Consider the following 27,613-nt stretch of genomic DNA (forward strand, 5'->3'; position numbering starts at 1 on the left):
TATTGTTCCACCCGACTTTCTTATTTATTCACTATGGACTGGACGGCAACGTCTTTTAATAAGGAATGATTAGCTGAAAGGTTTTACTCAGTCTGGCTACCCTATGTACAGACTCTGTCGACGGAACTAAAGCTAACATTTCGCCTTAGTTTCCAACTAACAACTTATAATATGACTCTATTGGTGTGTGATGGAGGTGCACCTTTTTAGTTTTTCGTTTAGTTTTTCAGCCCTGGACACAGCCCTCACTAACTTTCTAAGTTAACAGTATGTCTTATTGACCATTTATTTCCATTCTATTTGATGTATAATGTTGTTTTTTTATTTTGATTACCGGTAGACTATTTTTCATTATATATTTTTTTTATAATTTTCTACTCCTGGTTATTATTTAAGGAGTTTTGTATTGATATTGATGTGATTAGATCTAGATATGGTTATGTTTCATATTTAATAATTCTATTGTGACACATATATTGTTTTATTATGTGGTATTGTATGCATTCTCTTCTCAGTCAATAAAAATGATGGTTTAAAAAAAGAAAAAGGAAATTCAGCAGCTCCCCATTACCTAGAAAAGATAGAGAACATTTGCCTGATACTTAGACCACTTACCTTTCAAGGTGCTGTTTTGCTTTATGCAACACAGAAAATAGATGCAGAAAATTATTACTAATGAGGCAAAAATGAGTAAAGTAATAAGGATTATCATTTGTGTCACTGCAAAAAAAACAAAAACAAACAAAAATTAATGTTTGGATACAAACAACAAAAACATTACTATTATGAAATATACAGAGTGGGCATACATTATATGTTACACACTACTGACTACATAATTGTTCTACACAAGAGATAAACTGCTCACAGGAATGGTGTGAGATCTCACCGCACTTCTGTGTACAGGTTGCAATCCTTTGTGTTGCCATTGGATAGGAAAATATATAGGTGGCTCTATCTGCAGAGGGAGAGATGTATTAAGGGGTGATATGGCATGAAGTGGTATCAGCACACGTTATGCGGGCTGATGCCGCTTCTCCCCCATGTACTATTGTGGGTTTCAGCTTTAAATGACAGGGACGCTATATGTTCCTGTAATTATCGGCACTGCTATCTACAAGATAGCAATGGCGATAAGCTGGGCAATGTATGGCACTGCGTTCCGACAGCTGCAGCTATCGATGTCGATACCCTGACACCCCACAGCAGGGACAGCACTGTCGATGTGCGGTGGCTGCCGGCTCCGGACTGCACGCCATGCTTGCGAGATCCCGCGTATGCACAGTGGAGCTGGCCGGGAGGTGAGACACAGCGCATCAGCACTAGGCTGACGCACTGTGGGCTCAGGCAGGGTTTGCCGGAGGGGGGAGTTTTCACACCCCCACTCCGGCAGATGAGATGTTAATACATCTCATCGGTAGTGTTTCCTGCTTCGTCTCAGTAAAGAGGCGAATCAGGAAGAGTTATAGCGGCACGATCTGTACCGCTATAATACATCTCTTTCTACGGGAGATGTACTAGGCCTTGAAAAGCGATAAAGAGGAGAGTGATAAAGTACCAACCATTCAGCTCCTAACTAACATTTTTCAAACACAGCCTGTAAAGTGACAGATAGGAGCTGATTGGTGCGACACTTGTATTTCTGTGTGCTACTTAGACTGTATATGAAGCACAATGAAACTTGGCATGGAAAACAGCCACGGCTGCTGCATTGTAGCTTTTCGTATACAAATTCAATATGTGAGGTGTAATTTTGGGCACCATCTAATAAGGAGGGCACAGAAAAGCTAATGACTAGCAACCAGCAAGCTGAAGAATAAAGGAAATAGAAGGGTTATAATAGAAAGAGAAGTTAGATAAACTATGTACAGTACATTTCGTTGGTGAAATGTGACCTAATTAATAGTAAATATATTTGAGGTCAATACAAAGATCTGTCTAACAAGCTTATCATACAAACAACTAAAAGTACAAGGGGTCACCAACTGCACACAGAAGAGAAGAGGCTTCACTGTCAGCAAAGGAAGCGGAAGGTGCTGAGAGTCACAAACAGAATGTACAAACAGACTGGATGTCTCTCTTACCAGACATGGTATCTTCCATTAGTAACAGATTGCATGGGGTGACTGAACCAGGGAATTTATCTGATTATAATTTCTGGGGTAGGAACAAAATGTGAGGCTAAATTAGCAACTGGCACTGTTCCCCAATTAACATTCCTGAAAGATTAAACTCAATGCACCTGTATATTTTGTCAACCATATTATCTATATAACTATGTAACATACAGTCAGATGTGATGAGGCGACGATCACACACAGCATCAGAAATGTTAGTGCCAGAGACAATCTCTTCTAGTCCTACATCTGTACAGCTGTGGGGGAAGACATAAAAGCCTGTTACAATGATGTTTAATAACTGGATTCTATGAATAAAACCCATATTCACTTTAAAATCCTGTATCATTACAGCAGATTATAATATTGGTGTTTAGCATAACAAAAAGTACAGGTAAAATACATCCTATATAAAACTAAAGTATTGTGACCCTTGCAAGTACAAGCCAGAAAAAGAATCGCTATGGAATTCCATTATGTGATTAAAGAGTCAGACCATCAGATGATACCATTTACTGAGGTTCAAGCTAAGAAAAGCAATCTCCATCCATCAGGAATTCAAAGGCTAGGGCTGTCACCAGACCAACGTGTCATTGCCTAGTGCTTGATAGGTCTTTTTATAGGGGGACTCTACACTGTTTTCCCCACCACATTTGCTACTAACAGCCTAGGCTATGAGAGCTGGTACTGGGAACACTTTTGAGAGAGTACAGAGGGCCTGATTCAGACCAGTTCGCTATGCTGCACTCGCTCGCATTGAGCGATTTTTCTCAATCTGCGCATGCGTATAATCCTCAATGCGCGTGCGCGAACCAGTCAGTGAGATGGCAAAGTGCTCGCCCGTAGCCTGCTGTCGGCCTGCTATTTTGAGTGACAGATAGTGCCGTTTGTGGGTGGTAACAGGGAAAGGTGCTTGTGAACAGGGGAGTGGATGTGCGAATGCAGGCGTGCCCGACCGTCAGAACGGAGTTTAATGGGTGTGCATAATTAGAAAAGTAGCGTCATTGAACATGTGACTTGGATGATTCTTCCCTGAACTGCTCGCACTGCTTGCGGGAGGCTAGGTATACCTTAAGTGCTGTGAGCAGCTCCAATGGCTCCCGATGATCCCGATTAATCCTACATTTTCCGGAGATGACGTTTGTTGCGAGTGGCAAGCAGGGCCGGTTCTATGGTTACGCATGGTACGCGGGGCGTAAGGCGCCACGTTGTGAAGGGCGCCGCGGCCGCGACCATGCAGAATTACCGCGGTGCAGACTGTGTCTCTGTGACACAGCTGCACCGCGCGTGTAGCGCTGACCGGACGGAGTTCGGTCAGCGCTACACAGTGCCAAACACACAGCCGCCGGAGCCGGCAACTGTGTGTTTGTTTCAGCAGCTGATGAGAGTCTGTCAGACTCTCATCGGCTGCTGTAGCTCCCACTGCGGGAGCCATCTTCCGGCTCCCGCAGTGGGTAATGGGAGAGACGTCGTCATGATGACGTCTCTCCCATAATGCAAAGCGGCCCTGGAGAATGGTCGGGACTAGCGAATATCGGCGGCGGGAGCAGGAGCGGGTAAGTGTTTTTTTTTTGTTTTGTTTTTTATAACGTGTGTCTCTACTGGGGGGGGCTACAAGGGGGGATTACTACTGGGGGCACTTGAAGGGGGGATTACTACTGGGGGCACTTGAAGGGGGGGATTACTACTGGGGGCACTTGAAGGGGGATTACAGGGGGCACTAGAAGGGAGGATTACTACTGGGGCACTTGAAGGGGGATTACTACTGGGGGCACTTGAAGGGGGGGATTACTACTGGGGGCACTTGAAGGGGGGGATTACTACTGGGGGCACAGGAAGGGGGGATTACTACTGGGGGTACTTGAAGGGGGGATTACTACTGGGGGAACTTGAAGGGGGGATTACTACTGGGGGTACTTGAAGGGGGGATTACTACTGGGGGAACTTGAAGGGGGATTACAGGGGGCACTAGAAGGGAGGATTACTACTGGGGCACTTGAAGGGGGGATTACTACTGGGGGCACTTGAAGGGGGGGATTACTACTGGGGGCACTTGAAGGGGGGATTACTACTGGGGCACTTGAAGGGGGGATTACTACTGGGGGTACTTGGAGGGGGGATTACTACTGGGGGAACTTGAAGGGGGATTACAGGGGGCACTAGAAGGGAGGATTACTACTGGGGCACTTGAAGGGGGGATTACTACTGGGGGCACTTGAAGGGGGGGATTACTACTGGGGGCACTTGAAGGGGGGATTACTACTGGGGCACTTGAAGGGGGGATTACTACTGGGGGTACTTGAGGGGGGGATTACTACTGGGGGAACTTGAAGGGGGATTACAGGGGGCACTAGAAGGGAGGATTACTACTGGGGCACTTGAAGGGGGATTACTACTGGGGGCACTTGAAGGGGGGATTACTACTGGGGGCACTTGAAGGGGGGATTACTACTGGGGGCACTTGAAGGGGGGGATTACTACTGGGGGCACTTGAAGGGGGGATTACTACTGGGGCACTTGAAGGGGGGATTACTACTGGGGGTACTTGAAGGGGGGATTACTACTGGGGGAACTTGAAGGGGGATTACAGGGGGCACTAGAAGGGAGGATTACTACTGGGGCACTTGAAGGGGGATTACTACTGGGGGAACTTGAAGGGGGGGATTACTACTGGGGGCACAGGAAGGGTGGATTACTACTGGGGGCACTTGAAGGGGGGGATTACTACTGGGGGCACTTGAAGGGGGGATTACTACTGGGGCACTTGAAGGGGGGATTACTACTGGGGGTACTTGAAGGGGGGATTACTACTGGGGGTACTTGAAGGAGGGATTACTACTGGGGGAACTTGAAGGGGGATTACAGGGAGCACTAGAAGGGAGGATTACTACTGGGGCACTTGAAGGGGGGATTACTACTGGGGGGGACTACTACTGGGGGCACTACATGGGGGGGAAACCTCCACTGGGGGCACAACAATGGGGGGACTACTACAAGGGGGGACTACTAGGGGCACTACAAGAGGGGGGACTACTACTGGGGGCACTGTATAAGCTTACTAATGGGGGCACAAGGGGCACTGCACAGGGGGGACCACTACCGCGGGCACTGCATAGGGGGGGCGCCAAAAAACCTACTCGCTTACCAAAAAATTTGGACTAGGGCCGGCCCTGGTGGCAAGGGGGCGTCTTTAAACACTTGCGAGCGTAATAAGCCCTCGCCCGCTAAGACATAGATGCGTCCTTACACCGCAAAGAGCGAGCGCATGTTTTGCATAGACGGCCCCTTTTTGAGAGCAAGCGGCCTCAAATAGCGTCCGGGTCTGAATCAGGCCCAGAGTTCCATGCACTGTCACACCTGGGTAGAGTTGCAAATGTCAGTCAGATGCATACAGATATGCATATCTCTGTGGCTTGTTGTCTGAGCATGTCCAGTGCAAATAAGCCTATTTTAAACCATGCAAACAGGCAAAGATCAAACTCTACAGCAGCCCCTTTATATATTTATTTTATTTGATCACAGAAAATAGATAAACTGAAAAAAATTAAAAATAAAATAAATAAATAAAAAGAACCTATAGGACAATTGCAGTCTTGGTGTGAAAGTTACGCAGTATACAGGTAGGACACCAGCAAAAGGTCTGAAAGGCTGTTTGTTTTTAGCATATTGTCCTCATGTTAATTATATACCTAATATTTCAAATGTAATATGAATGACTTACTTTGTCCAGGGATTGCAGTGGTCTTTTGCCGATGAAGAGTTGGAATAATATCCCACATGGCAAGGTGCACATATAGTATTTTTATTTCGTTGAACTACAGTAAAAAAATAATGACAAATCTTTAGATACATGTTTGGATGGCAAAGATATATGGCTGAGAGTACAGGAGTATTCCCCAATTTAGGTCTTTCCCCAATTTAGGTCATTTAGGTCATTCCCCAATTTAGGTCATTGTTACGTTGTTATATTGATGACAATATAAATATAAATACCACGGAAGTGAAGACTGTCTAAAATAGTAGCACATTGTTATTTGCCAATATTGTCCTGGTCACTGATCAATGTTCACTTCTTGCCCAACTGAAATTAATATTGTAAAATTGTTTTGTTTTTATCACAGCAAGGTACTGCATATATTTAATTGCATGAATAACAATATTATATATCAAATATTATATTATAAATATATTTTTTTAATCATCTAAAATATCAGCAAATAAAATCAGCATCCAAAGCTTAATGCGATCACTGGTAAAATAAAAACTGCCTTCCCAATACAATATACAGCATGTGAGTAAAGTTTAAAAACTACTAATCACCAGTATAATTGAAATCGCTTTTAATGAAGATTGGCAAGCCTCTGTATAAAAAGATGGTGAATAATGTCCTCTTTAAAAAGTTCCTATTGGGGAAGAGTGAATATGTGCATAAATAAATCTCAAGTCTATAAGCCTAATAAATAACGTCAATTGCTGGCATCTACTTAGTACAGAGATAACATAATACTAATAATAACAACAATAGCAATAATAATAATAATAATAATAATAATAATAATCACCTGGGGACTGCACTCCAAATCCAGGGGAACAGTTTTCATTTTCCATACATATTTCTTGCTTTGTGTCAAAGTGGTAACCCTCTGTGCACACACACTCTTGGGGATGGGTTCTGTTCCCACTGTGAAGCACATGCAACGCTTTCCCTGTTAAGGGAATTGTATAAATCCATGAATATAAATATAGAGTTACAAGTCAACACCAGTGGCTATACAGTACATGATGTGGGTTTCACCAGTCACACATTTCGAAATGGAAAAGAGAGATACAAAAAGTAAACATACATGTAAAGGTAATAGATGTGGCCAAGGAAAGAAAAGTATATTTAAGGGTTTTGAATTGTGACATGGGTTTATGTATGGCACAATAGAAAATATTCAGTACAGCATATATTTTTAAGCCTATTTTTCACCCAGGTACTGTACATGCTGCCATTCTGCTTTTGAAGTGCAGTTGTGCTTTTGCATTACGCTGCAACCTGCTAGATTGTGGTCCATAACAGGAATGTGCATATAGGAAAAATTTAAATGTCACTTTAAAGTATGATATATTATTACATATGGAGAATCATCGCTTTAGTTATTTCAAGTTTAAACTGATTGGATTACAAATCCTACAACAGCAATTATATATACTTTCAGTGTTTAGATTCAGTGTACAATATTTTATTGGTCAACATGGAAAAAATTACAAGCACCAAGCATATATCTAGTTCTGTATGAGGTATTCATTGTGGCAATGAGGTGTCTGGAAGAGTTTGAGGATAAAGAGATTGAATCCTTTTTCTAAAGTTTCTGACTGCACCTTCTTGGTAATCTTGATGGTCTCTCGCTGATTTTCTAAACTGTTAGTTCCTTAGGCCAATATGTATCAAGCTGTTTTTTACATAAAATTATGCAGAAACTGCTGTTTCTGCATAATTGTATGTATTGTTGCTATGCACTAATGGCACAATGCAGGGGACTACGATCTACGATGGTGTAAACTGCTGTAAGCCTATGGAGGACCCTAGTGCAGGAGAGAGATCTTTTGATCTCTCTCCTGCAGCCCCCGGCCGGCTCTGGAAGCTGACACTGTGCGTATGAGCTGCGTCAGCTTCCCCCGGAGAAGTCTTTCGCTTCTGTGAAAGACTTCTACAATAAGCCGGGGATATAACTCGCAGGAACAGCTGTTACTGCAAACGCTGTCCCTGCAAATTGTCCCCTTTGTTTCACTTTTAATCAAAGTATCCCTGGCGATATGAATAGATAATAATGGTCCGCAATTATTAGTACATACTCCTCTTAACCATAAATGAATGGTACTTTTATCCTATTACTCTGCGTGACACTTTATTGACTTTTGGATGTTATAGCATTATTTCAGTGTTATTTTTTTATATCTTTATTAGGTGCCTGCAGCTTGCTCTTATACATAAGGTGTCTGTACTATATTTTTTTTTATACATTAATATTTTGTATAATTTGTGTTACAGGATTTTCAGCTAAGGATATTATTATCATTTATTTATATGGCGCCACAAGTGTTCCGCAGTGCCTTACAAAATACATAAACAAATTGTTGACAAGCGAATAACAGAACAATACAATACAGGATCAGGACATGGATAATATATATTGCTACATTAGCGACCATAACACCCAGATAAGCAACAGAGCATAAGCAACCAAGGGTTAGGTGCCCTAGTGGTGAATAGGAAGTAGATGAAAGCAAGGTTCCTTCTGTTCTTGCTTTAAGGCCTTTTCTTATTCCTTCTTTTCTAGATCTGAAGTATTCTTAGGTGTTCCTGCAAGCACTGCATGTTTGAGATCTCCCACAGACGTCAATAGCATTCTACGGTAATCTCTGCACTGTGAAGGCCACTACAAAACCTTAATCAGTTGTTCCTGTAAGTACTGCATGCCTGACTAAAATGTATAATTGCTGGGTTCCCCACATCCTAGCACATGCTGCGGGATATATTTCAACTTAATGTTTAGCACTAAGGTGCCTTCAGGGTTAAATTAATGAATGTAATGTTGGTGAAGTGCAATTTGTATAACTCTATCATAATGACCATGTATGAACAATGTAGCTCAAAGAATTCAGGATAATGCAGGCTGCTGCCCTGGTGTCTGGCCAGGGGCGAATTTAGACCTCCTGGGGCCCTAAGCAAGACAACGATTTGGGGCCCCCTTTCTCATACAATTCATAGCACTATATTTTCATTTGTGATAGTGTGTGCCCCCCACCTCTGTGTGTAGCAATTCTCAGGGCCAGGCTCAAACAGTGTAATAGTGTGTGCCTCCAGGATCCCCCCCCCCCCTTGTTTGTAGGGATGGCCATCGACCATCGATGATTCGTAATCATCGATAGTTTATGGCCGATGTTGAATGATTTTCCCATCAATGTGTGAGAACCAGATGGTTTCCCTCCACAGGCCAATCAGTCAAAGAACAGGGATGACCATCGGCTGGTGAAGCCATCGATGGTCATCCATTGCATAGATGGTTACTATTGATGGCCACTCTATATTTTGCCATCGATGGTAACCATACCAATGGGCATCCCTACTCGTTGCTAGCAATCCCCAGGACAAGGTTCAGACAGGATGATAGAGTGCCCCCCCCCCGTTTGTAGCGATCCTTAGGGCCAAGCCCTGACAGTGTGATAGTGTGTGCCCCCAGCACCCCCCTCCTCCCCTGCGGCTGGTACTTTACATCAAACACTGAAACACTGCAGGCATGCGCCAGAGACACATACCTCGGCAGGGGTCAGCAGACAGCAGCTCACTCCTCTGCACGCGTCCCGGCTCCTCTCACTGTGCGTGTGACGTCATATGCACATGCGTCATGATGGGTCGCACGCACAAGACACAGAATGTGAGGATACAGGCATGTGTTGCGCTGAAGCTGGCACCAGGCAGCTATCATAACTGACAGCTTCTCGGGACTCAGACCAGCGCTCTGACATTTTTGGCGGCGCTCAGGTTCCGCCGGAAATAAGAAATGCTCTCCAATCAAGCATCTGTTGGCGGGCCCCCTGGGACCAGCCGGGCCCTAAGCGGCCGTCTGGGGTGCCTAGCGGTAAATCTTCTACTGGGTCGGTTATAGTTCTGCTTGATTTGATTTCAATGTTAGAGCCAAGAGAGATTAATCTCTGAGCTCAGACAGTGGTGACAGGGTGGTGAGGTCTCTGAGCCCCCATCACCCTGGAAGTACATGGACACGGGTAACACATCCCTCTTCCACTGAGTGTAATGCTTAAAGTGTGAATATGGTCAAGGCTGATTCACATGCAAGATAGTCAACCGCGTCTAGTTAAAGGGACAAGGGAATGGATTACAAACAAGCCACAGTCACCAGCAAAGTGGTGCAGCAGTTACTACACCACCCTGAAATCAGCAGTTCCAGGTGCCTGGAGTTTAGATACTTCTCCTAAAACTGGAGGCACCATAGAGGTGAGGTAATTGGCGAGTAACTGGTGGCCATATAGCTCTGGTTGGAATGGCCAATAATGGCAGGTTACAAACAAATCTGTAAAACCCGCTTCCAAAAAGGCAAAGGTGTAAGGCTATACTAACAAATGTATGTTTCATATCAAAGCATTTCAGGTTACAGTTCTTAAATGATTCTCAGTCATAGGCTCTCAGTATTAACTTTTGATATTTAGTTGACTCAATCCTTCTTTCAACCCAGACAATATATCCTGTGCCATTGACTTCTACACAATCCCAAAGCATACAAGGGTCCACCCACATGCTTAACATTTAGCAAGATTTCCTTTTTTCCAAATGCTTGTTACATGTTATCAGTCTACAGATACATTTAAAAAAAAATTTCTGGCTTATCGTTTTACTTATGTTAATGATTGTGAGGAGTTTGTAGGATATTAAGATTATGTTTATGTTTGCAGTCTGCTGATTTTGTCAGCTTCTTTTAATTTTTTCATCAATGAAACAAGCAATCTGACCAGTAAAGCTGGCCACACACTAGACCAACTTACATCCAACCAGCCAACTTGTTGATTGGTTGGAATGAAAATCTGGTAAGGCATGGGAGTAAATGATGATCAACAATTTGCTCCTAAATGCCAGAAAACAGATGAAAATGGTCGTTCAGACAAGTTTGTTAAATGTTTGAGCTAAACTATTTGTTCAAACAACAGTTTTGGTCCATTTTCCAGAGTTTGGGAGCAAATTGCTGATTGTATTCCTTACCAGATTTTCATTCCAACCAATCAACTAGTTGGCTGGTTGGACAGATAATCTTTAGATGTGTGGCCAGCTTTAGGCCAGAACTCTACAAGCATACATCTGTACATAGAAAATAAGAACATGGATGTGTGAATGAAAAGTTGGAAAGTTTGGTCAGGTAATTCTGGTACAGCTTAAAACATATCTTTAACACATATAAGTGAAAACCAGTCACTATAGAACTGAGATGCTTAAGGCCATATTCATCACTTAATTTCTACAAAAGTAGGCGAAAAGTAAAATTTTCACCTATTTTTGTAGAAATTAAGTATTGGGGTCATTCAACATAAAGGTAACCAGCTGTCTCCATGCCAGAGCAACAATGGACTTCTCCGATGCTCACGGTGAGTATGAAAGTTCTGTGACTGCCCGGCCTTCGATAATTAACACAATAAATATGGCCCTTAGACACAAAAGGGATAAGTATGAAACCTAAGGCAATAGGCAATGGAGGTGTAGCCCAAGAGGTATGCATTTGGCATCCCGGCGGTCTGGATGCCGACACTTACCTTACCGGCGCCCGAATCCCAGTGCCGGCATCTTGACCGCCGGGATGCTGAAGGTAAGTAACAGGTAGGGGGGAGGGTTAGGGGTTAGGCACTAGGGGGAGGGTTAGGCACTAAGGAAGGAGGGTTAGGTTTAGGGTGCGGGGAGGGGGAGGTTAGGTTCAGGCACTAATGGGGGAGGTTAGAGTTAGGCACCAAAGAGGGAGGGTTAGGGTTAGAGTAGGGATAGGGTGATGGTTAGAATACTGACCACCAAGTGTCGTTATGTCAACCCTGTCCGGATCCAGGCGTCGGGATTCTGACCGCCTGGATCCCGTCTGTCAGTATTACATACCGATTCCGCCCAGGCAGCTAATATACTGTAATACTTGACAACATTTCTCATGACATTGGTTGCTTTGGGCAATACCACCTCTTTCCTTTGCTGAACTTTTAGTTTATGCTTATGAGTATCCCTCTGAATGGGATATGTTATTAACTTTGGCACATTTACTATACAAGAACTGTGAAATAATTGCAAGTAAATAGTTCACTTACCTGCATCACACAACATATGACGTACACATTTTAAATCATCGTTCCAAACACTCATATACTCATTTGGGCCACATGGACTGCAACTGGTGTTTGTTACAAGAGTACACCTGGCAATCATGTATGTTCCTGTATTTGAAAAACAAACAAATAATTTTTTATATGATGTAAATTATCGGACAATTTAATTTTTTCGCAAACTGTTCAAAACTTGTAGATTGTTCTGCTAATGATGACACTAAGGGCCTGATTCAGACCCACTCGCGAGCGGCTGTCCGCTCGCAAGTGGGTCGATGGTGTGCACTGCGCATGCACGAGACGCGACGAGCGAAGGACTTTTCTTCGCTCGTTGTGTCTGATCAAAGGGGGCGTGCTGTCGATATTGATTGACAGTACGCCCCCTTTGGTGGGCGTGCCGGGGGCGTGCCTGCCAGACGGAGGCTTTCCCAAGGGAACGCCTACCGTCAGAAGCCGGCCACTAGTGATGTCAGTGGGAGTGATTTTGGCTCTGATAGAGCCAAAATCACTCCTGGCCTTGCGGTTGAGAAACTCAACCGCAGGCTTCTGCTCGCACGACCATCGCGACCATCATCCTGCACGCTCGTATAGGCTGTGGGTGGTGACCCACAGCTATACGAGCGTCCAGGAGGACGCTCCATAGTTATGGAGGTGGGCCCTGATTCAGAGCGAGCGCTCTGGTCAGAGCGTCCGGCTCTGAATCAGGGCCTAAAACGGCTGACATACTGAATGCCCGATGCTGGAGCCTACAAGTAGACCTGCAAGACATCGCATTGTCCCACATTGTAGCTGCACACCACCAGTTCGGCTGCTCAGGAAGGTAGGACACATATTGTCTAGTTGCCGACATAGGATTCCATTAATCCGGGTTTACTGCTGTAATCGGGACACCGGCTTCGAGGACGAGTCCAGTCCCTTAGAGACCGGATCGTACAAGTTCTTAATAGGGTGGCCACCCTGTAAACAGGTAACTAACAAAATATTGCTAAGGAGGTGTGTTTTTTTCTATACTAAGCAATTCCTGAGCCCCTTATCATCAATGGACAGCACCTATTGAGCAGAGGTATATGGGGTATATGCAGGACAATACTGACACTTCTCCCTTGATTTACCCAGACTATTCATTGATGGTTTTTATCTCAGTTTGTCACTGCTGCTATATTTGTTTTTATATTTTCGTGTTTTTTATATTGGATGTATTCGTTTTTTATAAGTAGAGGTTTAGATTGCATATGCACACACTGTCAGTTTCTATTCTACAGTACACATAACCATTGCAAGAGTTAGGTATCTATTGATACATTGTGTATCACTTCATAAATATAGATTTTACAGTAATTAACCATGGTTTGTCTCGGGATGTAGTCAGCTGACCGGCGCCAACGCTGATATTCTGACAAGGGAGTAAAGATAGGCGTTGAAATACCGACGCCTATCTTAATCCCGACGCCGGAAAGCAGACGGACGGATGCCCGAACGAGGTAAGTCCGGGGCACCTGTCCACTTAACCACGGGGGGAGGTTAGCGTTAGGTTTGGGGGGTAAGGTTAAGGTTAGGCACCCATAGGGGAGAGGGTTAGGGTCAGGAACCACTGGGGGGGTGGTAGGTTTAGGCACAGAGGAGGGGGACTTAGGTTCAGGAACTAACGGGGAGGGTTAGGCTAGTTTCACACCTGCTGGTTTTGGCCGGTCGGGCATGAAACAGGCGGTAGCCGGCCGGGTTTTTTTCTAAGTGCCTTTCACAAGCAGCGGCTTTGAGCCACTTTTAATGTGTTTTTTTTTCTACTGAGCATGTGCAGCAGCAGCAGCTGCTGCACAAGCCCGGCCGGGACAAGCCAGTGTGTGTGACAGGAAACATTGTTTCCTATACACCATTGGTGTGCAGGGACTAGGGGGGAGGTGGATATTCCCAGCTGTAACACAGCAAACGTGCCGTGCCCGGACCGTGTGAAAGGACCCACCTGCTTCCCTGCTTATCAATTTTTCACACCTGGTCAAAACCGGCAAGTGTGAAACTAGCCTTAGGGTGCGGGGTGGGTTAGGGTTAGGCTACCAGAGGGAAGGGTTAGGGGGGGAGGGTAAGTATACTTACCCGACCCCTGACGGGATACCACCCATCGGGATGCCACTGTCTGTATTCTGACAGGAGGCATCCCGACAGCCGGCATGTCATACCAATTCCGTTTGTCTCATATAGCATGAGATTTTGATGGAGATCACTGGGACATATAAAATCATCTGTACATAGGGCCTGATTCAGACCCGCTCGCGAGAGGGTCGATGGTCCCCCACTGCGCATGCCGTAGCCGGCTCCAGTGTGCGCGAGACCTGGCCAGCGACGGGCGCTCCGTCACTACGGGTCTCGCACCAAAATGGGGCGGCTGTCGATTTTGATTGAACGTCTGCCGTTTGGGGGCGGCCTCAGTAGTGAGCTTCCGACTCTATTAGAGCCGGAAGCATGCTGGGGCTTGCGATGGACGAGACCCTACCACAAGGGTCTCGTCGCAAGCCCTATGGTCACGACCATCGCGACCATCACCTGGCCGCTCGCAAAAGCTGTGGGTGGTCACCCACAGCTTAATGAGTGGCCAGGAGGCCGACACTAAAGAAAAATAATGCTGCCCTGATTCAGAGCGAACGCTCTGCAAGAGCATCCGGTTCTGAATCAGGGCCATAGTTTAATGATATATTTTTATGATATATATTTATATTTTAAGATATATAGGGGTGTTAGGAGACAGAGTGAAAAGTGATAAGGAAGTGATAAGGTGCCAGCCAATCAGCTCCCACCTGCCATCTCATCGGCTGTGTTTGAAAAATGACAGTTGGGAGCTGATTGGCTGGCTCCTTATCACTTCCTTATCACTTTTCACTCTGTCTCCTAACACTGCTTAGTAAGTAGACCCCATATTCTCTTGTTCGTAAGTGCTTTTATATTGAACTAAAAGTAATAAAATATGCAAGTATAATACTATACATATTTTATATTTTATTAAAAGCCATATTATCTTATACTCCGATCCAGCACTGTTATTCCACTTTTTTGTATAAAGTTTCTCTTTGGCTAATGGGTGGTACACACTGACAGATACATTGGCCGATCAATTGATCGGCCAATATATCTGCAGAACGTCGGCCAGTGTGTACCCGCAATATGTTGGTGAAAGTCGTTGTTCACTGACTGTGCTGCACAGCCAATGGACAGATATGTCTGCAGACAAATCTGTCCATCGGCAGGTGTGTATGGGCGGTTGGCAGGCCGCCCACATACACACAGCGGAAGCCGCGAGGAGGGGGGCGGGACATGTATTCAATCTAGGGGGTGCTAGCGCCACTCCTATTTGTATTTATCCTTATCAATGAATACTTATCAATCACTATTTGTTTGAAACTATTGTATATGGAATACTGTAAACTAATGTGGAGTACACACTTGGCCAACCGAGCGAATTGGTAAGCAATTCATTGGCAGATTGGAGGAACTTGGAAGGAGTGCAGGAGAGGTGGGAAAAATTAAAAAGTGCAATACTGAAAGCAACAGATATTTGTATCAAAAGGGTTAGGAAAGGCACATGGAAAAGGAAGAAAGTATGCTTTACAAAAGAAGTATCAGCTAGTGTGAAAGCAAAAAAGAGGGCATTTAGGAAATATAAGCAGACTCAGAATAATGAAAACAGGTGTATTTTGTCAGAATGAAGGAGGCCAAGAAGGTGATCAGATGTGCAAAGGCACAGGCTGAAGAGAAAATGGCCCAGTCATTAAGTAAAGGGGCCAAAACTTTTTTTAAGTGTATAAATGAAATAAGAAAATAAAATGGTGGAATAATAAGAATGAAGACAGACAGTGAGAGTCTTGTGGAGGGAGGCAAGGCCATAGCAGATCATCTACATGGTTATTTCTGCTCGGTATTCAGTACAGAAGGAGAGGGAAAGGGGCCACAGTTAAGCTGCAAGGATATACATGAGGTAGATACAAGTATACTTACACAGGAAAAGGTCCTAACAGAACTGACAAAACTGAAAGTGGACAAATCAATGGGGCCAGATGGGATTCATCCAAGGATACTAAAATAGCTTAAAGGGGTGCTGGTAACACCATTAACAGAATTATTCAACCAGTCTCTAGCTACAGGAGTAATTCCAGAGGACTGGAAAAGAGCTAATGTAATCAACTACCGACCAGTGAGTCTTACATCAGTAGTAGGGAAAGTAATAGAATCACTATTAAAAGGAAGACTTGTGGAACATCTCAAATCCAACAATTTACAGGATCCCAAACAGTATGGGTTTACTAGGGGGAGACCATGCCAAACAAATCTTACTGAGTTTTTTGACTGTGTGACTAAAGTAATAGATTAAGGGGGCCGTAGATGTAGGTTACCTAGACTTTAGTAAGGCTTTTGACACGGTCCCACATCGCAGACTGATAAACTTGAAAACTTGGTACTGGATTCTAAGAAGGTTAAATGGATAAGAACTTGGTTGCAGAATAGGAAACAGAGAGTTGTAGTAAATGGAGTGCAGTCTCAGAAGGGAATTGTGACAAGTGGTGTACCCCAAGGTTCTGTACTTGGACCAGTGCTTTTTAATATATTTGTAGGTGACATTGCAAATGGTATTAAAGGGAAATATTGAATTTTTGCAGATGACAAACTATGCAACAGGGTAGACACACCTGGATGGGTAAGACAAATTATGGAGGATCTAGATAGACTAGAGGAATGGTCAAGAACATGGCAACTACAGTTTAATGCTAAAAAATGCAAAATTATACACTTGGGTATCAATAACACAAAAGTTAAGTACAGTATTGAGGGTACTCTAGTGGAAATTACAGAGGAGAAAGGGGATCTAGGAGTCACTATTTCAGGTGACTTAAGGGCAGGTAAGCATTGTAACAAAGCAATGAGATAGGCAAGTCAGATGCTTGGTTGAATAGGGAGAGGAATCAGTAGCAGGAAGAAAGAAGTAATAATGCCACTGTATAGATCATTGGTACGGCCTCATCTAGAATACTGTGTTCAGTTCTGGAGGCCACATCTCCAGAAAGATATAAATACATTCGAGACTGTACAAAGAAGGACAACTAAAATAGTGCATGGCCTACATCACAAAACCTACCAGGAAAGACTAAGAGATCTCATTATGTATAGTCTGGAGCAGAGAAGGGAAAGGGGGGACATGATAGAAACTATCTGGAGGGAGGTAGATTCAAAGGAAATTTGAGGAAAAATTACTTCACAGAAAGGGTAGTAGATAGAATAGCCTCCCATCAGAGGTGGTAGAGGCTAAGACAGTAGAGCAATTTAAACATGCTTGGGATAGGCATAATAATATCCTTACAAAGAACTGAGGATCACATAGGGTTGAGGTTACCAAAAGGTAAAAAAGGGCAGACTAGATTGGCCAAGTGGTTCTTATCTGCCGTCAAATTCTATGTTTCTATGTGGCTGTAGATACACACTTACCAATAGGCCAACCGATATGTCTGGTCGGAGGAACCAATTGTGACATCATTGTCGCTGGTTCCTGCGGGCAGCATATGGGTTGGTCAGTCAAACACACAGGCAAATGTTATAATCGTATGTACTGCGCTCAACCCATGTGTTGTATGAGATGGTTAATGTAATGCTATATAACTGAATGGCATATATAATACACTCAAGGTATGAAAAATTATGTACAAATCAGCATTTATTACCATCTGAATAGTACAATAGATCATAAAAAAAGTCGATTTGTACATCATTTTGCATACCTTGAGCGTATTATATATGCCATTCAGTTATATACCATTACATTAACCAGTGTTCGCAAACGCACGCTATAGCACGTATTTTACCCACTAATGAGGACCGGGGACTCACTTTTTCAGATGGGTGAGTCCGCAGGGATGCGCTCTGCTGCCGGCCACTCCCCGGCTCCTGGTAACATGATTGATATCTCCCCTGGCCCGGCTACAGGGGAGACATCAAAAAGGAGGTGTAGCCAGCCTTTACACACCTGTAGATGCTGCAGCTCACTCAGCAGTCAGCGTGACTGAGTGGACTGCCCAAGCGTGGAGAAAACTGCGGCCCACACACCACGATGTGCAGAAGACTGTGGGCCACCTCCCATCCCCCGGCATGATGAAGACTGGGGACTGCCAGCCTCCCCAGCGTGGAAAAAACTGCGGGCCACCTCCCCTCTCCTCCTCCCTCCCCTGGCGTGATGAAATCGCCGGACCTCCCTCGGCATTTACAAGACTGCGGCCCCCCCCCCCCCCCCTCTTGTGTGAAGAAGACCGCAGCCCAGCCCCCAACTTGAAGACGACACCCGGCACCCTAAAGCAGGTAGCACTGCGGGTTGGCTTGGTGTTGTGCGGGGCGGGGGGAGGAAGGAAGGCTAACAGATGTACCGCTGTCCAACTACAAGTGCATGCAGATGCGAGGCCCCGCCCCCTCCCCCCTGCCTGCAGTCTGGGGACATTCATTCAGTGACAGTTTCAGTCAATAGCCAGCTGGGTGCCTGCTGTGAATGTGGAAGTAGAGTACAGCAGTGCGCCTGGCCCCAGCTGTCCCCAGCTTTCTGCCTCTAATCCCTGCCTCCCCTCCACCTGGTGGCAAGCAGCCCCTGTCCCTGCTTACTCCTCATCCCCAGCTCCTCTCCACCTCATCCTGTCTGCAGCTCCTCTCCCCCTCTAATACCCGGTGGCACCCAGCCCCTTCTCTAGTCCCTGCCTCTTCCTCCACCTCCTCCTGTCTGCAGCTCCTCTCCCCCACTAATAGCCAGTGGCACCCAGCCCCTTCTCTTGTCCCTGCCTACCCCCCTCCACCTCCTGTCTGCAGCTCCTCTCCCCCTCTAATACCCGGTGGCACCCAGCCCCTTCTCTAGTCCCTGCCTATCCCTCCACCTCCTGTCTGCAGCTCCTCTCCCCCTATAATACCCAGTGGCACCCAGCCCCTTATGTTGTCCCTGCCTACCCCTCCAACTCCTCCTGTCTGCAGCTCCTCTCCCCCTCTAACACCCAGTGGCACCCAGCCCCTTCTCTAGTCCCTGTCTACCCCCCTCCACCTCCTGTCTGCAGTTCCTCTCCCCCTCTAATAAATAAAATTAACCCTTACTCCTGTCCCTGCTTACCCCTCCACCTCCAATACCCGGTGGCACCCAGAACCTTCTCCTTTCCCTGCCTACTCCTCCTGTCCCTAGCTACCCTCCTCCTTCGCCTGTACGTGGCTCCCCTCCACACCCCAGCCCCTTCTTCTGTTCCTGCCTACTCCTCCTGTCCCCAGTTCCCCCCACCTATAATCTGACTCCCCGAATCTTCCTGTTCCCAGCTCCCCACCTCCTACGCCTCTTCCCGGTTTTTCAAAAAATTATTCAGAAACTACAGTTTTTGCATAATTTTATGTATCACTGCTATGTAAGAACAGTCTAATGTAGAAGATTTCACAGAAATCTCCTGCAGAAGGCTAACTACCGCAGCAGACCGCAGTCCCCATTATTGTCAATGGGGATTGCAGTCTGACCTCTGTGTACAAAACTGATGCTATTTTGCCATTCTAGGGGTATGTGAGAAAGTGTGGTGGCATGTGGGGAGGTCTGAGGGGCATATAGGAAGCTCTTAAGCATAAATTATGATGGGACCCAGAAATGGTCAGGTAGGACCCCATTTTTTTAAAGTGCCGGGTCCCTGGGACCCACATATTTTGCTGCTCAGCGCAATCACTGTTAACCATCTCATACAACACAGGGGTTGAGCGCAGTACATAAGTTTATAATTTCTATACAAAAAAGGAAGGCAACCTTTGAGAACCAGCAGCACACCCCACACAATTCACTGGTCCTCCAGTGAGCAGTTGCACAATACTTTTCTATATACAGGCAGATATGCATGATATAGGTTTCAGATATTTCACATCTTCCATGCAGTAAAAAAGTGATCAGAATCGCTGCATCAGGTTGTCCTACATGATGATATTCACTGACTGTAGTCAGATCTGTGATTTGCTGAAAATGATCTGCAAATCACTGAAAAATATCTGAAATGTATGGGTGCAGATTGGTGGATTGGGGAATCTTTAAATCCGGTAAAAAAAAATCACAGAATCTGTGAATATTTTTTTTCTGATTGCTGATGTATGGGCCCCATTACTCATTGTACCCAATATTCCCCGTAGTAATCATCATGGGAAAAGCATAGAGACAACTGACTTCCTGGTTCTGTCATAAAGCACCATAGTTGCCCTCTCTGTATAATATATAATTTTTTACGTGTCAACCAGCTCTATGTTGTGGTGAGATACCTAAAGCCATTATTTCTAATCACTGGCAAGAAGGGATACAGGCAGAATAAATTTATATACCCCTGGCGACAAGACCACATTACTATTACACACGCAGCCTAAAAACAAGTAACACTTTGAGCAGCATGTTAAGGAAAAAGAAAAAATTCTTAGCAAGCAAACTTAAGAGTAATTCAAACCCACGCTAAACAAATATATTGTGACTGATTACAGCTGGCGCACTGGCAGGCAGCTGTCGCGAGGCAGCCAGATCTGTCAGACTGGCAGTCAATCAGCAGTGGCAGCTGCTGATCTGCTGCCAGTCCACGAGCTCTCATTGGCTCGCAACCGGTGCCAGCTTCAAATTACTGTCTTTCCATATCTGCAGCTGCCTGCCGATGCACCAGCTGTAATTAGCTGATGGCCCGGCACCAAATCCACATCTGCTGGCTGCTGATGTCACACAGGGGGAGGCGGCAGGCTGCTTGAAGGATATGGGGAGGTGAGTTGCTGGGGGGGCATAATGTGTAAAGGGCATTACTGTGAGAGGCATACTGTGTAAGGGGTACTGCTATTGTGTGGAATAATGTGTTATATGGGGCACTACTACTATGTGGCATAATCTGTAAAGGGCATTATTATGTGGTACAATGTGTAAGGGGCATTACTGTGTAGTGTAAGGGCATTACTGTGTGGCATAATGTATAAGGGGCACTACTACTGCATGGCATAATGTGTACAAGGGCTACTACTTGTGGCATAACCTGAATGGGCCCTGTGTGGCATAACATGAATGGGCTCTGTATGGGGGCAAATGTATGTGGGGTTTTTTTTTCACCTCTGGGGGGGGGGGGACTAATATATATGGTCACTTTAAAAAGGACTAACTGGATTTAATATGAATTTGCATGAGTCTTATGGTGAGTACACACGGTACGGTCAGTCAACAATAACGATATCGCTGACTGATCATCTTGCATCTTACAGGTGTGCTGAATGATAGTTATCGTTCATCCAGCACACCACCAACCCACCGACGGGCCAGCGACCTGCGATCGATGCATGGCAGATGGTCGTTCTCGTCCATATGTGCCCGCATATCGCTGGTCAAACAATGAATGATCTGAACGATAACGATATGGTCGATATCATTCATATTGTGCAATTTTATCGTACTGTGTGTACGCACCAATAGAGTTTGACACTTGCTCTGACTGTAAGGTTAAAAGGATACTTTTGTAACTTTCACACAGGTTTTTGGCAGACTGCCAATTTCCACTAGAGGCAGCCCCACAACCTTTGTAATTAAAGAGTGTCCCCATTTTTAAGGATTGTGTGACCCTGCCAAAGTTCAAACCTAGACAAAACACTAATCCTGGTCAAGCTACACCACCATAACAAATATGGTGGAGCTAGTTCCAAAACTCTGGCCGTGTTTAAAGAACAAACATACACACAGACACGCTTTCTCGCTTATTATATAGATATTATACAGTATGTATATTCATTTTTTATTAAGATTTATAATCTTTTTTTATGAATGATTGTTGTTAGGGCATTTCTGAGTACTGTACACAGCTTTTTATATCAGTCACAATATATTTGTTTAGGGCAGTTTTGTATTGTTTTTTGTGTTCACTGGTAGGAAAGCATCTAATATAAGCCACATAGGCCATGATGCAGGTCTGGTTAGAAGAAGCTGCAAAAACAGACACCATAGTGCTAGAGAGATCTGGCAAATGAGGAAGCACTAGATACAGGCTCATGGTGTTGTGCAATGCTTTTAGCTAAGCCTTTGAGTAGTCCCAATAGGTTCTTCTATGCAGGTGAATTCATTGAATTGACTTAAGGTGCCCACACACATAGCGACATTTTACACGATTTGGCCGATTTCGACGAATCGTGACGACAAATCGGGTAAAAAAAGTACAAATCGTGAGTTTATACTCACGAGCACGATGCCGATGCGCGGCCCCGCTCGTCGTATATCGCATCTTCTGATCTGCCGTGCTGTAGGGCAGATTAGCCAACCATGAACCCGATGGATGCCGATCGTGAGGGTTTTTTTCCTCACGATGAATCGTACGATTCATCACACAATGCAGAATTTGACTGACAGAAGCCTGGACACGCCCCATCGCCATCTTGTGCAGCATCGTGTATGGAGCAAGTCAGTCGCACTTTGGGAGCCTGCACACTGGATTTTTGTTTTGTTGGATATTTGGTGAGTATTTGTACAGTTTGCAACCACACTGACCACCAATATGTGCTCCCCACTGCCCACCAATGTATGCCCCCAGGCAATAAATGCATGACCCAGCCACCGCCCGCCGTATTGAGGTGGGCGGTGGCTGGGTCATGCATTAAGCTCCCCCACTGCCCACCAATGTGTGCCCACAGGCAATAAATGCATGACCCAGCCACCACCCGCCGTATTGAGGCGGGGCGGTGGCTGGGTCATGCATTAAGCTCCCCCATTGCCCACCAATGTGTGTAATACCTCAAATAAATAAATAAACACGTTTTTTCCAAAAAAACACCATACATTACATTTAAAAACACACATTATTTCAAGCTGGGGGTCTTCTACCTTTCGGCCTCCAGCTGTTGTGGAACTACAGATCCCAGGATGACCTGCCACCCACCTTTGAAACTATTTTTAGGGCATCCTGGGATCTGTAGTTCTACCACAACGACAGGCCCAAAGGTGGAAAACCCATACTGTCAAAGAAAAACATTATATTACCAAGCAATAAACACATAACATTCCTGTAAAAGAAAACATGATTAGAATACCATAACAAACCTTTAAAAACCTGTAAAAAAGAAAATATTAAAACATTAAAAATGTGAACTATAACAACATTACATTTTACAAAACTATATACACAAATATTTAAATGTCCTTTTTTTTCTTATTCATAGATAATGTCCATGGATTCAGAACGTGAATTCGTTACAGGATTCATTGAAATCCTGCACTCGAAAGACTGTCTGTGGAAGATCAGTTCTCGGAAGTACCACAATAAGTCGCAGAAGTTGGCCGCACTCGAGGAACTGTTGGTGTATACAAAAAAATACATATCTGATGCAGACCTGAAAACTGTACGGCAAAAGATACAAAATCTCAGGACAGTATACATCAAAGAAAAAAAGAAGGTGGATGACTCCAAAAAATCAGGAGCGGCTACAGATGAAATATATACTCCTGCGCTGTGGTACTACCAAATGATGTCATTCATCAGGGAACAAGAGCCTCAAAGGGAATCAATCATCTTGATGTCTGAGCGTGAGGGAGATGAGGAGGTTGCAGAAGTCTTGGTAAGTAGTGACACAGTTTAAACCAAAATCCTTAATGTTTTTGTTGTTAAATCCCAAATGTCCAATTTAGTCAGTAGTTCACAGATAGTCCTCCTGCCATGGTACAGCACCTGGTCCATTGAAATAGGTCATGTACTCCTCCCTCACTTCTTTGGCACGTGCGGTGGATGTTGTTGTAGTTGTTGGTGCAGACACAGATGTCAAATGTTCAATGTCCTCCAGGGGTCCTACAACTTCTGGTCTAGCTGGGACTGGTCCTCGTTGAGTAGATTTTCTTCGCAGAAAGTTGTGCAGCACACAGCACGCCATCACGACCCAGTCTATCTTCTCCACATGTAGATTGATGGTGGTGTGGAAAATGCGGAAGCGGTTGCTCATTATTCCAAACGCATTTTACACAATGCGCCGTGCCCGGGATAGACGGTAGTTGTATATCCTTTTCTCTCTGGTCAGGCCCCTGTGTGCAAATGGCTTCATCACATGTTCATGTAATGCAAAAGCCTCGTCTGCAACGAAAACGTAATTTAGGCCGTGCTTTGTCTGGTCCAGTGAGGGCAGGTTGAGGGTTTTGTTGGCGAGTCTCTGGTAGAAAGCCGTCTTTTTGAAGGATCCACCATCTGAAGCACGCCCATTCTTGCCGACATCCACAAACAGAAATTCGTAGTTGGCATTCACCACTGCCATGAGAACGATCCTGAAGAATCCTTTGTAGTTGTAGTAATATGATCCGGTGTTGGCAGGTGGGTTGATGCGGATGTGTTTCCCATCGATGGCTCCTCCGCAGTTAGGGAAATTCCAACGTTGTTCAAAATCTTCCGCGATGCTAGTCCACTCCTCCACGGTGTTAGGAAACTGTAAAAATAGGAAAAAAGATGTTAAAACATGACTATAATATTTTTTATATCTTTTTTCCCTATATAGACTCCCACCCAAGACCCTGATTTAACATCCACACCGGACCTCAGTCTGCTCGGTGGCGACAGTGATCCGGAGAATAGCACACAAGTGGAAACTCCACTTCCACCTGGACACTCATCTTCGCAACAACCCCAAAAAAAAAAAAAAAAAGGCAGAAAGGAGAATTTTACAGAACGAGAGGACCATTTTTTACAAAACGCAGAACGGCTGCTGCAGAAACCCCCAGATGCAATTGATGATTTCACAGCTCATGTGAACAGCACATTGAGAAATCTGGATGCAGATATCCCAAAAAAAATTTTACGGTTAAACTACGACCTCTTGAGTCGCTGTATGAGCAAAAATATCTCAAATTCGACATACATTGCAGATCCAATGCTATTTTCCCCTGCCCCAAATAGGTATGTCCGCCCCCCCCCTGCCCAGTTAGATATTACTCCCCCACCAAGCACCAGCACCACCTTGTATAATGCTCTGCTGGATGCAGCAGATGAGTCGCCCCAATATACAGAGATATAAATTTGTTCTATATTGTAATATCACCAAATTTTATGAATTCCAATCGGTGCTGCTGCATGGGATAGGGTGGTGATGACGCCATTTGAACAAGGTCACTACGCACATGGCACAAGTATACATAGCTGGAAGCCGGGGCCACAATGTGTACTTGTGCCATGTGTGTATTGGCCTGTTCAAACTGGCGTCTGACCCACCCTATCACATACAGCCGGCTACCTATTGGGATTCATTAAATTTGGTGATATTTAATTTGGTTGTTTTCTTGTCTTGATTTTAATGTCACCAAATTTTATGAATTCCAATCGGTGCTTGCTGCATGGGATAGGGTGGTGATGACTCCATTTGAACAAGGTCACTACGCACATGGCACAAGTACACATAGCTGGAAGCCGGGGCCACAATGTGTACTTGTGCCATGTGTGTATTGGCCTGTTCAAACTGGCGTCTGACCCACCCTATCACATACAGCCGGCTACCTATTGGGATTCATTAAATTTGTTGATATTTAATTTGGTTGTTTTCTTGTCTTGATTTTAATGTCAACAAATTTAATGAATTCCAATCGATGCTTGCTGCATGGGATAGGGTGGTGATGACGCCATTTGAACAAGGTCACTACGCACATGGCACAAGTACACATAGCTGGAAGCCGGGGCCACAATGTGTACTTGTGCCATGTGTGTATTGGCCTGTTCAAACTGGCGTCTGAGCCACCCTATCACATACAGCCGGCTACCTATTGGGATTCATTAAATTTGGTGATATTTAATTTGGTTGTTTTCTTGTCTTGATTTTAATGTCACCAAATTTTATGAATTCCAATCGGTGCTTGCTGCATGGGATAGGGTGGTGATGACGCCATTTGAACAAGGTCACTACGCACATGGCACAAGTACACATAGCTGGAAGCCGGGGCCACAATGTGTACTTGTGCCATGTGTGTATTGGCTTGTTCAAACTGGCGTCTGACCCACCCTATCACATACAGCCGGCTACCTATTGGGATTCATTAAATTTGGTGATATTTAATTTGGTTGTTTTCTTGTCTTGATTTTAATGTCACCAAATTTTATGAATTCCAATCGGTGCTTGCTGCATGGGATAGGGTGGTGATGACCCCATTTGAACAAGGTCACTACGCACATGGCACAAGTACACATAGCTGGAAGCCGGGGCCACAATGTGTACTTGTGCCATGTGTGTATTGGCCTGTTCAAACTGGCGTCTGAGCCACCCTATCACATACAGCCGGCTACCTATTGAGATTCATAAAATTTGGTGATAATGTTCTTTTGTAAAGTTGTAATAAAAAAGTATTTTGCACACAGTTTAGTGCACACTTTCAGTTGCCTGCAGGTCAGTGCACATTGTATTAAAAGAAGGCAATTTCTTGCTTTATATGTTGATTAAAAAATAAATATAAAAATTTTTCTTTGCACAAGAAACCAATGTGTGGTGTTTTTTTTTTAACTTACCTTGCAATACTGGTACTGTAGCACTTTTACGATGGCTTTGCAGGTCTCCGGAATGATGACGCCCAAAGACTGAGGTGAGATGAGTGTCCCAAACTTTAGGTCTTCCAGTGACCTTCCTGTAGCCAGGTATCTCAGGGTAGCCACCAGTCTGTCTTCAGCAGGGATTGCCCTCCGCACCTTGTGTCCTGTCTCTTGATGTGGGGGGTCACCAGATGCAGCAATTCTTGGAAGCTGGCGTCAACCATGCGCAGGTAGTTCCGATAGTCCTCCGGGTTGTTCTCCTTGATCTCTATCAGCAGGGACATGTGAGAGCGGGTATCCCTTTGTAGCAGCCACTCCTTGGTCCAGCATGCTCTCGTCCTTCTTCGCTGGGCCCTCTTCCTAATCTCCCGGACCCCGGCTTCAGCGACCAACACTTTATACTGATAGGGACGCATCAGTACAGAATTCAGGAACAGGATAGAATGCAGGTAGGTAGCACACACTTGCAGGTAGAATAAACTTTGTATAAGGCAAGCCAAATACAAAGAGCACAGTAGCAATGTACAGGATTCAGCAGGAATACACCTAGCCTCATCTAGTAGCAGAGCAGAATGTACACAGAGTTTAAAGGGTTCCTGCTGTTTATACATTTTATAACAACACCCTGAAATATATACACTGAGCAACCTTACAGGGAGTTCAAATGAGAATTATAAATAGAGCATACAGTATTTGTTCTGAGCACAGAGGTAACATTTCGCTTCAGAAGAAATGGGTCACTGCTTAAAATGCAAAAGGTACGCCTCTTTTATGGGAAATATTTAGAACAAACGTTTTTTGCTTATAAATTCCTCTTTTGGCCTACAACTGCCAAGAGATAGTGATGCTCTGTTGTAATTTCAACAACTGGAATACATTCTTTTACCCCCAGGTGTCCAATGTTAAAACAATTTCGACATTTATTTTAACAATTGCCAAGAAAGTAATACTCCACAAAAGGATATTTTCCACACCACCATTACTCTATGAAGGCCAAGCAGATCTGCTTGAAACCCTATGTTTTGTTCGTTGGTCCACTATACCCGTCACCGAAAAGAGCATTAAGAATTTCTATGAGAAAGGAGGAGTGTATATGGAAACGCTAGCTGTACAATCACAACCCCACTG

The 27,613-nt window shown here is 44.7% G+C and overlaps 1 protein-coding gene across 3 annotated transcripts in view; it reads right to left on the reverse strand.

Annotated features, from left to right (window-relative positions):
- The window catches only part of TNFRSF11A (TNF receptor superfamily member 11a), a 128,628-nt gene that overhangs the window by 9,266 nt on the left and 91,749 nt on the right, over positions 1–27,613 (reverse strand). For all 3 annotated transcript variants that reach the window (XM_088471814.1, XM_088471813.1, XM_088471812.1), the window contains exons 3-7: positions 11,955–12,080; positions 6,680–6,823; positions 5,839–5,932; positions 2,289–2,374; positions 616–720 (exon numbers count right to left, since the gene is read on the reverse strand). In XM_088471814.1, coding sequence (XP_088327940.1) covers positions 616–720; positions 2,289–2,374; positions 5,839–5,932; positions 6,680–6,823; positions 11,955–12,072 — 547 coding nt within the window. In that variant the 5' untranslated portion in view covers positions 12,073–12,080. The remainder of the gene's footprint in view (positions 1–615; positions 721–2,288; positions 2,375–5,838; positions 5,933–6,679; positions 6,824–11,954; positions 12,081–27,613) is intronic.

This window comes from Taudactylus pleione, unplaced genomic scaffold (genome assembly GCF_031769625.1).
Source record: "Taudactylus pleione unplaced genomic scaffold, aTauple2 ptg000116l, whole genome shotgun sequence".
Taxonomy (NCBI): domain Eukaryota; kingdom Metazoa; phylum Chordata; class Amphibia; order Anura; family Myobatrachidae; genus Taudactylus; species Taudactylus pleione.